The sequence below is a fragment of the Dipodomys spectabilis genome, unplaced genomic scaffold (assembly GCF_019054845.1).
Source record: "Dipodomys spectabilis isolate Male_0828 unplaced genomic scaffold, ASM1905484v1 ptg000002l, whole genome shotgun sequence".
NCBI classification, from domain to species: domain Eukaryota; kingdom Metazoa; phylum Chordata; class Mammalia; order Rodentia; family Heteromyidae; genus Dipodomys; species Dipodomys spectabilis.
This window is the reverse complement of record NW_024870679.1, coordinates 57,066,462-57,080,710: the sequence shown is the minus strand read 5'-3', so window position 1 is coordinate 57,080,710 and position 14,249 is coordinate 57,066,462. Positions and strand designations below refer to the sequence as shown.

General features: G+C 42.8%; 1 protein-coding gene across 1 annotated transcript in view; it reads right to left on the bottom strand.

Annotated features, from left to right (window-relative positions):
- The window catches only part of Scp2 (sterol carrier protein 2), a 75,703-nt gene that overhangs the window by 3,095 nt on the left and 58,359 nt on the right, over positions 1–14,249 (bottom strand). The window contains exon 15 of the mRNA XM_042675715.1: positions 659–738. Coding sequence (XP_042531649.1) covers positions 659–738 — 80 coding nt within the window. The remainder of the gene's footprint in view (positions 1–658; positions 739–14,249) is intronic.

Here is a 14,249-nt window from a genome sequence, read left to right as displayed (position 1 = left end):
TGTTTTATCCAATCTTACAAATTACCAGGGAATGTCAGGAATAGAACCTGAAATTAATTAGGCCGAGGCAACAAAAACAAGCTACAATGTAGAGCAAGGTCTTAGTTTCAGCTAAATGGAAGCTCAGAATATGAAGCTGACTGAAAACTGTATATCTAGTCTAGTCTCTTAAAAACAAAAACAAAAACAGAGGCACTTGAGAAATTGAGGACCAAGAGCTACAGAAGACATTTAAATATAATTTAACCCAACAGCTATTCATAAAAACCTAAAAGCAGCTTGGTGCCGGTGGCTCACGCCTGTCATCCTAGCTACTCAGAAGGCTGATGCCTGAGGATCATAGTTCAAAGGAGCCTGGGGCAGGAAAAGTCCATGAGACTCTCATCTCCAATTAACCACCCAAAAACCAGAAGTAGTAGCACTGTGGCTCAGAGTGGTAGAGCACTGGCCTAGAGCAAAAAAGTTCAGGGACAGCACCCAGATCCTGAGTTCAAGCCCCATGAATGACAAAAAAAAAAAAAAAAACACTTAAAAATATCAGACATTAGGCTAAGTTCTGGAACATAAAGAGCAGTAAGAGCAGTCTATCTTTGAAGATACCACCTAATGGTGAAAAGACAAGCACATCATGACTGAGGAGCGCCGCCATCATACTTACTGACTGAGGATTCATTTTCCCAGTCATCAAAGCCAGCAAGTCTGAGTCGGCCATAGTGATTGTGCAGTCAGCCTTTTTATCTAAAATGGATACACAGAAGGAAGAAGAGAAAAACATATTCAGGCTCACATGGACATTTCACTCAAGACAGTGACTGCATCAAGAATCATAGTAGAGAACGTCCACATACACATCTATGGCAGCCTGGTACTGTGGCAACCTCCATATTCAACAGGGAATTAAGTTTAATGCAGTATACTTACATGGTAGACTACAATACAGCAGGATAAGGGATGATGTGGATCTAGACTACAGACCTGGAAAAAAATTAGCTTTATATTGCTCGTGACAGTTAAGTAGGCTAGCTACAAAATAAATTGTAAGGATTCCACTTTTGCTTAAAAATAGTGTTCAATTATATAAGTATAAGAAGAATATGTCAATGTAGACACCAATATATTTTGAAGTTATTATGGCCAATAGATTATACTCAATCTCCTGCTATCTTTCCCTGCCTGTATCTTTGCCTCCAAGGTAAGCAGACCTGTGACTTACTCTAACCAAAAGAATGTGGTACCACTGACAGAAAGAGACTCCTGTCACGTCCTTCTGTTACATAAGCCTCCATCTCACTAGCAGACTCACACTTACTCTCTCCTGCTGACTCTGAACAGCTAGCTGCAGTGTGGGAGCTTCCCAAAAAGAGTGACATGCTTCCTCAGAGCCAGCATGACTCTGGCCTACAATCCGTAGAATACTAAAATTGTCATTCTCACACATTCAAGAAATGAATTCTGCCAATAACCTGGATAAGCATGGACACAGATCCTCCCAGTCAGATCTCTAGATGAGGACTATCACAGGTCAACACCTCAACCACAATAACCCAGCTAACTGATCCTCAGTCTCCTGACCAATGAAAAAGTTCAAGGCAATAAATATAAGGAAAGGTGTATATGTGTGTGCGTGTATGCGTGTGTGTGTGCACACGCGTGTGTATTGGTCTGAGGGCTTGAACTCAGAGAACCTGGGTGTGAGCTCCTTTTGCTCAAAGCTAGTACTCTACCACTTGAGCCACAGCAACACTTCCAGCTTTTTCTGAGTGGTAGGAGCCTCATGGACTTTCCTGCCCAGGCTGGCTTTGAATTGTGATCCTCAGATCTCAGTCTCCTAAGTAGCTAGGATTACAGGTTGAGCTACCGGTGCCTGGCCAGAAGACTATTTTAAAAACAACCCCCAGCCAGGCACTGGTGGCTAATGCCTGTAATCCTAGCTACTTCAGAAGCTAAGATCTGAGGATCACAATTTGAAGCCAGCCAGGGCAGAAAAATCCATGAGACTCTTATCTCCAATAAACTACTTTTTTAAAAAGCCAGTGAGTGCTAGCCTTGAGCAAAAGGAGTTCAGGAATAGTGCCTGGGGCCCACAGTTCAAGCCCTATGATCAGCCAAAAAAATCCTGTGTGGCTCTACTTATGACTAGCATTTCTACCTGGGGTACAACATAGCCATGTCCACTAAAAGACATGGTAAAGGTCCCCAAATGAGAACAATGCAGTTTTGAAAACCACACATGCAAACGTAAGAGCAAAAGAAGCAAAGGCCTCAAAGACCAAGTCAAACTGCATGCACACCTCCACTTATACGCATTTCCAAAGTAAAATCGATCTGTGGTGATAGGACTTGGTAGGAGGTAGAACACAAGGGGTTTCTGGAATGTGTACATTTCTGCATGCTAGTCTGGGAGGTAGGCCCTTCAGATTTAGGCCTAAATAAAAGGAAAAAAAGTCACTAAAAACAAAACAGAAAAAAAAGATGGTGGGCTAGATTTGGTCCACAGATTATAATTTGTCAATTCTAAGACTAGAGGGTAAAATTGTAAGAGAATTTTGGGGGGGGGAAGGGAGGTCGGTCGCGGGGCTTGAACGCTATCCCTCAGCTCTTCAGCTCAAGACAAATGCTCTACCACTTGAGCTACAATGCCACTTCTGGTTTTCTAGCGGTTTATTGGAGGTAAGAGTCTCACAGACTTTTCCTGCCCGGGCTGGCTTTGAACCGTGATCCTCAGATCTCAGCCTCCTGAATAGCTAGGGTTACAGGCATGAGCCACTGGTGCCCAGCTATTTTTTTATTTTTTTAATTTATTTTTGTTGGTAGTAAGGCTTGAACTCTGGGCCTGGGCACCGTCCCTGAGGTCTTTCACTCAGCCACAGTACCACTTTTAGTTCTCTAGTTAAATGGAGGTACAAGTCTTACAGACCGTCCTGCCTGAGCTGGCTTCACACTGCAATCCTCAGCTCTCAAACTCCTGAGTATCTAGGATTATAGGGATGAGCCACTGGTGCCCAGCAGAAAGTTTTTTGTTTTGTTTTATTTTATTTTCTAATTTTTTTTTATACCAAGTGTACTTATTTATACAATGCTCTTAAATTAGTAATTATAGTACCATTAATGTATAATAATAGAAAAAAAACCTGGGCAACAATAAGTAAAACCTCATTGTTAAATTAGCCATGACTACCTCAGGCAATCAGAGGTTTCTAGTGCAAAAGGAAAAATTCACTAGGAAAGTAAATGCTTTACTAGTCTGTGTTTTAGGCAACCAATCTCTAAAGCAATAGGGCTCTAACAGTGAGCTCCTCATATCACTGAGAACCAGCTCAAGTTAAAGCTTGCTTTCCAGGGCTGGGAATGTGGCTTAGTGGTAGAGTGCTTGCCTCGCATGTATGAAGCCCTGTGTTTGATTCCTCAGTACCACATAAACAGAAAAGGCCACAAATGGTGCTGTGGCTCAAGAGGTAGAATGCTAGCCTTGAGCAAAAGAAGGGACAGTTCAAACTCCAGGACTGGCCAAACAAACAAACAATAGTTGGGCCTGATCCTAACATCCCAAAAATGGACTTGTAAAACACTGAAAGGCAACTCTGGAAAGCCTGGTTTCCTCTATGTTTGTGTGCCAATCCTAGTAGGCCAGAAAGGTCAACTAACATCCAAGATCACACAGCAGATTCTTGTTGCTGAAGGCCATACCCCCAACTTTGTGCTTTGCTGCTCCTTCTTGTTACAGGAAAGAGGCAGACATTTCTCAGCTCTGTTTTAACTGGGCCTTCATCACTAGTTCAATAACATCTGATGAATCACAGATGCCTTCCCAGCTCCACAGGTCCTTTCTGGGAGCTTAGACAAGCCCATGGGTCCAAGAAAAATTAACATTTAATACATGGGCAGAGAGGAAGTAATGATTTACTCAGTACTTCCAGTGCTAGGTACTTTATGTAGTTATCTCATATAATCCCCACAACAGCTCTAAGGATAGAAACTATTCTCACCCTTTCTAGAAGAGACAATTTTGGACTCAAAGGAAGGTATTTGTTCTGCTTGGCCAAAATCTGAACCAAAGTTTGGGTGTCTCCAGGATACTTTTTTTTTTTCGGAGGTTGGGGGGCACTTATAGTTTTCTGGTGGTTCACTGGAGATAAGACTGTCACGGACTTTCCTGCCCAGGCTGGCTTTGAACCGTGATCCTCAGATCTCAGCCTCCTGAGTAGCTAGGATTATAGGTGTAAGCCCCTGGCGCCTGGCTTGTACCAGGGTTCTGCATCCTATTGCCCATAAAGGAACCAGGCTGAGAACTCCAGTGCTTGGGGGCAAACTAAAGGAATGGAGGAATAACAAGGAACCCAGAGAGGAGGGAAAGATTTTTTTTTTAAATGTAAGTCTTTAACATAACCATGGATATAATCATTCTGGGTACCTAGCAAACAAGCAAATAAAAAAGAGTTGAGATGGGCTCAGTGGTAGAGTAGGCATGCCTTGTATGCCTGAGGCCCTGGGTTCGATTCCTCAGCACCACATAAGAAAAAAGCCAGGAGTGGCGCTGTGGCTCAAGTGGTAGAGCCCTAGCCTTGAGCTGAAGAGCTGAGGGACAGTGCCCAGGCCCAGAGTTCAGGCCCCACAACCCGACCCAAAAAAAAAAAAAGAGTTGAGAAAATTTTACTTTGTACAGTAAGTAAACCTCCCAATGCTATGCCAGGGGCCAGAAGAACTAGCAATTCTCCTTAAGGTGCCAGTTCAAACTAGGACAGGTTATTGATGCTTTAATGCAACTGATCTCAAACAAATGGTCATTTGTTTGGTATATGTAAAAAGAGCTGGTAATTTCCAATAGTGGCTTTTACAGGTTAAGTCCACATTTCAGTGCCACTCCTAACTGCCAACAGGTGTCGAATTCGGCAGAAATTCCCTTGCGCCAAGGTGGGATCCCTTCAGTTCTGAGTTGGCACCTAATTGGGGTGGGGGGAAGGACTCATAGTAAGAATCCACCTGCAAAGAACAAGACTTTTTGAAATCATTTAACAGCTTTTTGTAAGCAAATTATCTTCCATGACCAACTAGCCACCCAAGCTACCACTATCAACAACAATAACATCTTAACATCTGTCTGAGAATAACAAAATAGAATTCTTTTTTTTTTTAATTTAATTTAATTTTATTTGAGAACATACTGAACAAAATAGAATTCTAAGTAATTATTAACCTTTTTTTTTTCCAGTCTTGGGGCTTGAACTCAGGGCCTGGGCAATGTCCCTGAGCTTCTTTTGCTCAAGGCTAGCACTCTACCACTTGAGCCACAGTGACACTTGCGGCTTTTTCTGTTTATATGGTACTGAGGAATCGAACCCAGGGCTTCATGCATGCTAGGCAAGCACTCTACCTCTAAGCCATATTTACATCCCCTAGCTATTAATCTTTTTTTTTTTTTTTTTTTTTTTTTTTTTATTGTAAAGCTACTATACAGAGGGTCACAGTTACATGAGTGAGGTTATGAGTACACTTCCTCTTGAACATTGTTACCCCCTCCATTGTTTTCCCCCTACCATCCCCTCCCTCCCTCCCTTCCCCGAGGTTCTTTTTTTTTTTTTTTTTTTTGATTGTGATTAAATGATTACATAATTTCAAAGTCACAAGTTCATTCTAACTTCCCTGGAGCAAATTGTCTACCACAGTCTGTAATATATAACAGTGTTCACATGTTATATACCATATTTGTGATCAGCAGCATGAGGATATTTAGTAGTGGTTCAACCAGATGAGCGGGAGTTCTTTGTTTCTTAAGTCCTGTTAGTTTTGTCGTATCACTAACCTTTTGGATTTAGCATCCACTTATGAGGGAGACCATGTACCGTTTGTCTCTTCGTTCTTGGCTTACCTCGCTCAACATGATTCCTTCTAGCTCCATCCATTTCCCTGCAAATGCCATTATTTTGTCATTTCTAATGGCTGCATAATATTCCATTGTGTATAGATACCACAATTTTTGGATCCATTCATCTGTGGTGGGGCACCTAGGTTGTTTCCATATCCTAGCTATTGCGAACAGTGCTGCAATAAACATGGAGGTGCACGTGTCCTTGTATATTGGTTCCTGTTGTTCAGGGTAGATGCCTAGAAGTGGTATGACTGGGTCGTAAGGGAGGTCAATCTTTAGCTTTCTAAGGACCCTCCAGACTGCTTTCCAAAGTGGTTGTATAAGTGTACATTCCCACCAGCAGTGTAATAGGGTTCCTCTTTCTCCACATCCCCTCCAGCATTTGTCGTTGGCTGATTTGTGGATGTGGGACATTCTGACTGGGGTAAGGTGGTATCTCAGGGTTGTCTTTATTTGCATTTCCTTCACCACCAGGGATGATGAACATTTCCTCATGTGTTTCTTTGCCATTTTTATTTCTTCATTTGAGAAGTCCCTCTTTAGTTCCCTTGCCCATTTAGTAATTGGTTTGTTAGGTTTGGGAGGGATTAGTTTCTTGAGTTCCCTGTATATACAGGATGTTAACCCCTTGTCTGATATATTGCTGGTAAATATTTTTTCCCAATTAGTTGGTTGTCTTTCTAGCTTAGTTGCGATAGATTTAGCTGTGCAGAAGCTTTTTATTTTAAGGTAGTCCCATTTGTCGAGTCTCTCTCCAACTTGTTGTGACCCTGGGACTCTGTTCAGGAAGTTCCTTCCTGTGCCTATTAGTTCAAGTGTCTCTCCTACTCTGTCCTGCAGTAGTTTCAGAGATTCAGGTTTAATGTTAAGGTCTTTAATCCATTTTGAGTTGATGTTGGTGCATGGTGATAGGCTGGGGTCCACTTTTAGTTTTCTGCATGTGGCTGCCCAGTTTTCCCAGCACCAGCGGTTGAAGAGGCTGTGTTTCTTCCATTGTATGTCTTTGGCTCCTTTGTCGAATATCAGCTGGCTGTAGGCCTGTGGATTTATATCTGGATCTTCTATTCTGTTCCATTGGTCTTCGGGTCTGTTTTTGTGCCAGTACCATGCTGTCTTTGTGATTATAGCTCTGTAGTAGAGTTTGAAGTTCGGCATGGATAGCCCTCCCATATTGTCTTTATCCCCTAGAATTGTTTTGGCTATTCTAGGTCTTTTGTTGTTCCATATAAATTTTTGGACTGTTTTCTGTATTTCAGTGATGTACGTCATTGGGATTTTAATAGGAATTGCATTGAATTTGTATATTAATTTTGGAAGTATCACCATCTTTACTATATTAAGTCGGCCTATCCAGGAGCATGGGAGGTCTTTCCATTTCCTAGTGTCTTCTGCAATTTCTTTCTTTAACTTTTTATAGTTCTCATTAAATAGTTCTTTTACATCTTTGGTTAGGTTAATTCCTAAATATTTTATTTTTTGGGAGGTTATTGTGAATGGGGTTGCTCCCTTTATTTCCCTCTCTTCCTGTGCGTTATCAGTGTATAGGAAGGCAACTGATTTTTGTGGGTTTATTTTGTATCCTGCTATTTTGCCGAAGTGACTTATGATTTCTAAAAGTTTGGGGATGGAGTTTTTGGGATCGTGGAGGTATAGTATCATGTCGTCTGCAAAAAGGGATAGTTTCACTTCTTCTTTCCCTATGCGGATCCCTTTAATGTCTTTTTCTTGCCTTATTGCCCTGGCTAAGGGTTCTAGGACTATGTTGAAGAGGAGTGGAGACAGTGGACATCCTTGCCTTGTTCCTGTTTTTAGGAGGATTGGTTGTAGCTTTTCCCCATTAAGTATAATATTGGCTATTGGTCTGTCATAAATGGCTTTTATTGTTTTTAGAAATGTTCCTTCTATTCCTATTTTCTCCAGAGCTTTTAGCATGAATGAATGTTGAATTTTATCAAAGGCCTTTTCTGCATCTGTGGCGATAATCATGTGATTCTTGACCTTGGCTCTGTTGATATGCTGGATTACATTTATTGACTTACGTATGTTAAACCATCCCTGTGTCTCTGGGATGAAGCCTACCTGATCATAGTGTATTATTTTTTTTATGTGTTTCTGGATTCTGTTAGCTAGAATCTTGTTAAGGATCTTTGCATCTGTGTTCATCAAGGAGATTGGCCTGTAATTCTCCTTTTTGGTTGGGTCTTTGCCTGGTTTGGGGATGAGTGTGATATTGGCTTCGTAGAATGAGTTTGGGATAGCTCCCTCCTTCTCTGTTTCTCTGAAGAGCTTGAGGAGTATGGGTATTAGTTCTTCTTTAAAGGTCTTATAGAATTCTGCTGTGAATCCATCTGGTCCTGGGCTTTTTTTTGTTGGAAGACTTTTGATAGCTTCCTGTATCTCATTATAGGATATTGGCTTATTTAATTGGTTAACTTCTTCTTTGCTCAGTTTGGGTAACTTGTATTTCTCTAAAAATGCATCCATTTCCGCCAGATTTTCTTCCTTTAGAGAGTATAGCTTTTGAAAGTAGTCTGTTAGAATTGTTTGGATATCTTGGGTACGTGTTGTGATGTTTCCCGTGGCATCCCTAATCCTATTAATATGGGTTTCCTCTCTTCTTTTTTTAATTAATCTTGCCAACGGGCCATCAATTTTGTTTATTTTTTCAAAGAACCAGCTTTTTGTTTGGTTTATTTTGGTTATGGTTTTCTGATTTTCTAATTGGTTAATCTCTGCTCTCAATTTGGTTATCTGGCTTCGTCTAGTAGCTTTAGGTCCCATTTTTTCTTGTTTTTCTAGCTGTTTTAGTTGCAACATGAGATTATTTACTTGGTCTGTCTCCATTCTCTTGATGTGGGCACTGAGGGCAATAAATTTGCCCCTCAGGACTGCTTTTGCTGTGTCCCACAAGTTTCTTTGTGAGGTGTTTTCATTTTCATTGAGTTCTAGGAAATGCTTTATTTCTTCTCTGATCTCTTCTGTTACCCAGGCCTTGTTAAGGAGTGTGCTGTTCAATTTCCATGTATTAGAGAAATTTCTGCGGTATGCTTTGTTATTGAGAGCTAGCTTGATTCCACTGTGGTCAGATAGGATACAGGGGATTATGTCGATCCCTTTGTATTTGCTTAAGTTCCTTGAATGAACTATGATATGGTCTATTTTGGAGAAAGTTCCATGAGCTGCTGAGAAGAATGTGTACTGTGTTGTTTTAGGGTGAAATACTCGGTAGATGTCAGTTAATTCCGCTTGAAGTATGGCCTCACTTAATTCGGTAGCTTCTTTGCCAATCCTCTGGTTGGTAGACCTGTCCTTTGGTGAGAGTGGCGTGTTAAAGTCTCCTAGTATTATCGTATTGGGATCTATTTTATTCTGTAAGTTTGAGAGCATTTGTTTAACATATCTGGGTGCACCGATATTTGGGGCATATAAGTTGATGATGGTTATATCCTCCTCTTGGATTGTTCCCTTTATTAATATGTAATGTCCGTCCTTGTCTTTCTGTACTGATTTTAATGAAAAGTTTATTTTGTCAGATATCAGGATAGCTACACCTGCTTTCTTATTGGGGGAATTTGATTGGTAGATCCTTTTCCACCCCTTCACTCTGAGTTTGTTTGTATGTTTGGCTGAGAGGTGGGTCTCCTGAAGGCAACAGATGGATGGGTCTTGTTTTCTGATCCAGTCCTCAGTTCGTTTTCTTTTAATTGGCGAATTCAGCCCATTTATATTAAGAGAAAGTATAGAGAGATGCATTGTTGTCCCTGCCATTCCGTTTTCCTAAGTTTTTCTTCTTTCCTTTCCTCCTGTGCTTGCTCAGTTAGACTTTGAGTAATGCCTGTTTGGGGCAGGTCCCAGTTCCTGGTTGCTTTCTTCAGGTTGTGTCCCCCCTCTTAGAATTCTTTGTAATGCTGGCTTAATGTTTATGTATTCATTTAGTTTTTCTTTGCTATTAAAAGTTTTCAGTTCTCCATCGAATGTGAATGCTAGCTTTGCCGGGTATATCAGTCTGGGTTGGCAGTTATTGGCTCTCAGGGCTCGTATAGTGCTTTCCCAGGCTTTTCTTGCATTCATTGTTTGTGTGGAGAGATCTGCAGTGATTCTAATTTTTTTCCCGTTGTAGTATAGCTCCTTCTTCATTTTTGCTGCATGCAGGATTGTTTCCTTATTATTCAGATCCATCATTGTTACTATTATGTGCCTAGAAGTGTTTCTCCTGGGATCTTGCTTGTTGGGTGTTCGATAAGCTTTTGTGATGTAGTTAAGATGGTCGTTTTTGAGGTGGGGAAAATTTTCATTGACTATCTTGTTAAATAGGTGTTGCATTCCCTTGCTCTGGAATTCCTCACCTTCGTCCACTCCGATTATGCGAAGGTTAAATTTTTTAGCATTATCTGCTTGCTCTTGAATTTCCCTTTGGTTTAATTTGAGTGATTTTTCCATATCTGTCACTTTTTGGTCCAGTTGGTGTATTCTGTCTTCTGTATCTGACACTCTACCTTCCATTTCATTCACTCTGTTGACCGTGGCTTCTATTGTGGTTTGCATGATGGAAATGGATCCCTTTATGGATTCAATGTTGGTTCTCAGAGTACTGATCTCACCTCTCAATGAGGTGATATCAGTATGCATTATCTCTAATTTGGCGTTTATCTCACTTCTTACTGAGGTTTGTGCAGCTTCTATTTTTGCATCCAATTTTTGTTTGATATCCTGTATATCTTTTGATAGTTCATCCTTGTGCTCTTTCAATTTCTGATCCATTTCTCGCTTTATTTCTTGAGTCATTGCCTCCAGCAACCCTTGGATGTAGTTTTTGTCTTCCATTCCTGCTTTGCTTCCACTGGGGCTCTCCCCTGCGTGGCTGCTGGCTTTTGAGGTGAGCTTGCTGTCCTGGGTAGTGGTAAACCTTGTGATTTTTCTCTGTGATTTTCGCATGGGGGTTCAGGAGACTGCTCTTCAATCTTGTTTTGGTGTGTCTGTCTTTGCTTGGTTGCTGATTCTCTATTGGTAGAGAGAGTCTGTGCCTGATCTGGATTCTGTTGGGAGCCTATTTCCAGCTGCTATTCACTTAGGATTCTCAGCTCTCTGCTGTAGCAATTCCCGCCTTTGGAAGGGTTGAGCAGCCTAGACTGCTTGTGTTTGCTCCTGCGGGTGCTCTTGGGAAGATCAGTTGCTCTGGATGCACTCTCCCAAATACTGGAGTCTGCTATGGGCTCCTGATGTGTTTTTGTTTGTTTTGGGCTGGTTGTGGGCTTGAACTCTAGGTTTGGGTGCTGTCCCTCAGCTCTTCAGCTCAGGGCTGGCACCCTACCATTTGAGCCACAGCCCCACTTCTGACCCTTTTTGCTTTGTTCAGGCGCCGGTCCCCTGGCCTGGTTCCGGCCCCAGCCTGGAGCGCGCTCGTTAGGCCTGTGCTAATGTGTATACCACCTTGGTTATGCAGCCTGGGGGACACAGTTCAAATTTCTTCTACTGTTGGTAGTCTTGACCCAGGGGCACTGTTCCTGGCTTGAGCATTTAAGCTCCCTTCCCGGGGCGCTCTTGCTCTGGCCTGGCCAGCAGAGTGTGCTCCACCGGCTGGTGGGGCTCTCGAACAGTTCCCAGTTTTAGTGGGTCCTGTGGTCCGGGTGTTGGGGTAGGGAGTCTAGGTCAGGGTCTGGGGATTCCCTCCAGCTCTGGTCTCCCTTGATGGATTCCCTGTCCCCTGATGGGTACTCACCCTGTAGGTCGTCAGTTGTTGTTGCAGTCCGTCAGTTGTTGTTGCAGTCCGAGTTCAGTTGGGGTGGTTGCGGGCTGGGTTGGGCGGTCCCCCGCCGGGTCGTTGCGATCGCGACAGGTCCCTTTGTGGCGCTGCTGGTGCCGGGCGGCTTTGGCGGGATGGAGCCTCTCCGCTCCGGTGGAGAGTGATGGGTGGGGTGGGATCCTCCTGGAGACTCCCGGCTGGTAGGTTTCTCTGTTCCTGGCGATCCGCTGTTCTGCAATCCCGTACCTGGTGATCTGCAAGCAGCCCCCTGTGTCTCTGTGGCTCCGGCAGCCCCTGCCGGGCCGGCTGGCCGGCGGCTTGGCGCACTGCCGCGCGGCCAGTAAAGGTTGGGGGAGGGGTCTTCGCTCTTCTCTGTTCTGAAATTCTTCTTTTCCTCTCTTTCTTTTTTTGTTATTTTCCACCTCTGGTTTTTCTCTGAGTGTTCGTCTTTTTGTTGTTGTCGGTCTCTTGGGGAGATTAAAGGTTGGAACTCGAACTCTCTTTTTGGTTGGAGAGAGCTGTGGCGTTTCCCTACTGCCCCGTCGCCATCTTCTACTCCGCTATTAATCTTTTAATGCTCAAAAAAAAAAAAAAAAAAGACAGTACTGTATTCCCAAAGCTCTTTCTGTTTCAAAAAACTAGAATCTGGGTGGAGTTTGCACCTTTTTTCCTCCACCACCTTAGAGTGGCAGCTCATATGATGCAAACATAATTTTTTTTTTCTGCCCATGTCCACGCTGCTCATACCAGGTGGAATTCCTTGCTGTGATGCTCAGCTTTATGAAGTTTGCACTGATTTCTCATTCTGTGGCATACACTTCTTCCCTGCCTCTGAAGGCCACCCTCCATCTCTACTCCAGGAACTCTGTACCCTTCTCTTCCCTTGAGGTGAATTGCTTACCTAACTACCCTTGCAGAAGAAGCACCCATCCCTCCTCGCCAAGGCAAATGCACCACTTCTAATGGCATCCTCTCCCCCAGAACTTCCTCACTAATGTGTCACAACTGTGTCACCATCTGTGACAGAGCATCTACCTCTGACAACACTCGCTTTGCTCACAGCCACACTTCTATCTTCTCTCCCTACCTCCAATCTCTTCCTTTCTAGTTCAGCAGGTCTGTCATAGTTGGGATATGAAGTGTCCCCACAAAAGGATCTATTTTGAAGGATTGCTCCCCAGCTGGTAGTACTATTAAGAGGTGACTGGTTCATGAGGGAGCTAACATCATCCACGGATTATGCCACCAATGAGTTTATAGCTGAATGAGCTGGTAGGAAGTGTGACTTGGGTGAACAAAGGAGGTCACTAGGGTTATCTTTAAAGATGATCTTGTCCCTGGCCCCTTCTGGGCTTTCTGCTTCCTGGCTGCTATGAAGTGAATAGCCTTCTTCTTCCATGACCTTTCACCACACACTAGCCCAGAAGCAATAGAACATCTGACCATGGACTGAACACTGAAGCTACTAGCCAAAATAGATCTCTACTCCTTTAAGTTGTTTGTGTCAGGTATTCTGTCTTAGCAATGGAAACTAATAAGAGGTCTAAGACATCAGCTTCTTCTGTAAAACACAGCTCTTTCGCTGGGTGCTGAAGGCTCATGTTTGTAATCCTAACTACTCACAGTTTGAAACCAGCTCAGGCAGGAAGAGTCTGTGAGACTCTTATCACCAATCAACCACCAAAAAAGCTGGAAGTGTAGCTGTGACTCAAGTGTTAGCCTTGAGAAAAAAACAAAACAAAACAAAACAAAACCAGGACTGGTATAAAATAAGTACATAAATAAAGGAGGTTAGAGACTTTGATCTCATGCATGGATGGGTATCATTTTCTCACGAAAAGTTTATCCTTCATCCTTCCTCTGTCTTGTGCATGCTCACTAGCCTCTGCAAGATATTATGACAGAGTCTTCGCCAGATGTAGCCACTCAATATGGGAGAGACTTTCCAGATTCCAGAACTGTGAGCCAATGAACTTCTAATGTACATAATTCAAGCAATCTGTGACATTCTGTTACAGCAGCAGCAAACACTCTTAAGACAGGTGTCTTCACAAACTTGTCAATGAAGCAGTTGGTTGGGAATCTTGAATTTGGTGGCTGGGTCCACACAACATCTAAACCTGACAGTCATCAGTATATAGACTTTCCAAAGCATGAAGCTATATGAGATTCCTAAGAAGTGAATGAACTAGAAAAGAGACTTGTGTCACCTCAGTGCTAAGAAGAGATAGAAATCAGCAAGAGACCATGAAGGAGCAAGCAGCCAGTAAGTAAGAGGAAGACTTTGAGGGCTGGGAATTCATGACTGTATTTAGCAAGATGGTGACCCTGTAATGTTGGCAAGAGCAGATTTGAGACAAGAGATCAGGACAAAAGCTGACTGGAATGGGTTCAAGCAAGATTTGGGTGAGAGGAAATGGTGATGCAGAGTCCAGATAGGTCTTCCAAGGCAACATAACTATGCAATGGGCCATGTGCTCCACAAGCTAGCCAAGAGAATTCTCAGTCAGGTGGTAGTGCACAATTGCTTAGAAGGCTGAAGTAGGAAGATTGTGATTTTGAGGCCATCCTGGCTACATAATGAATTCCAGGCCAGCCTAGGCTATATGATTAGACCAGTCTTTAATATCTGAGGTGTGG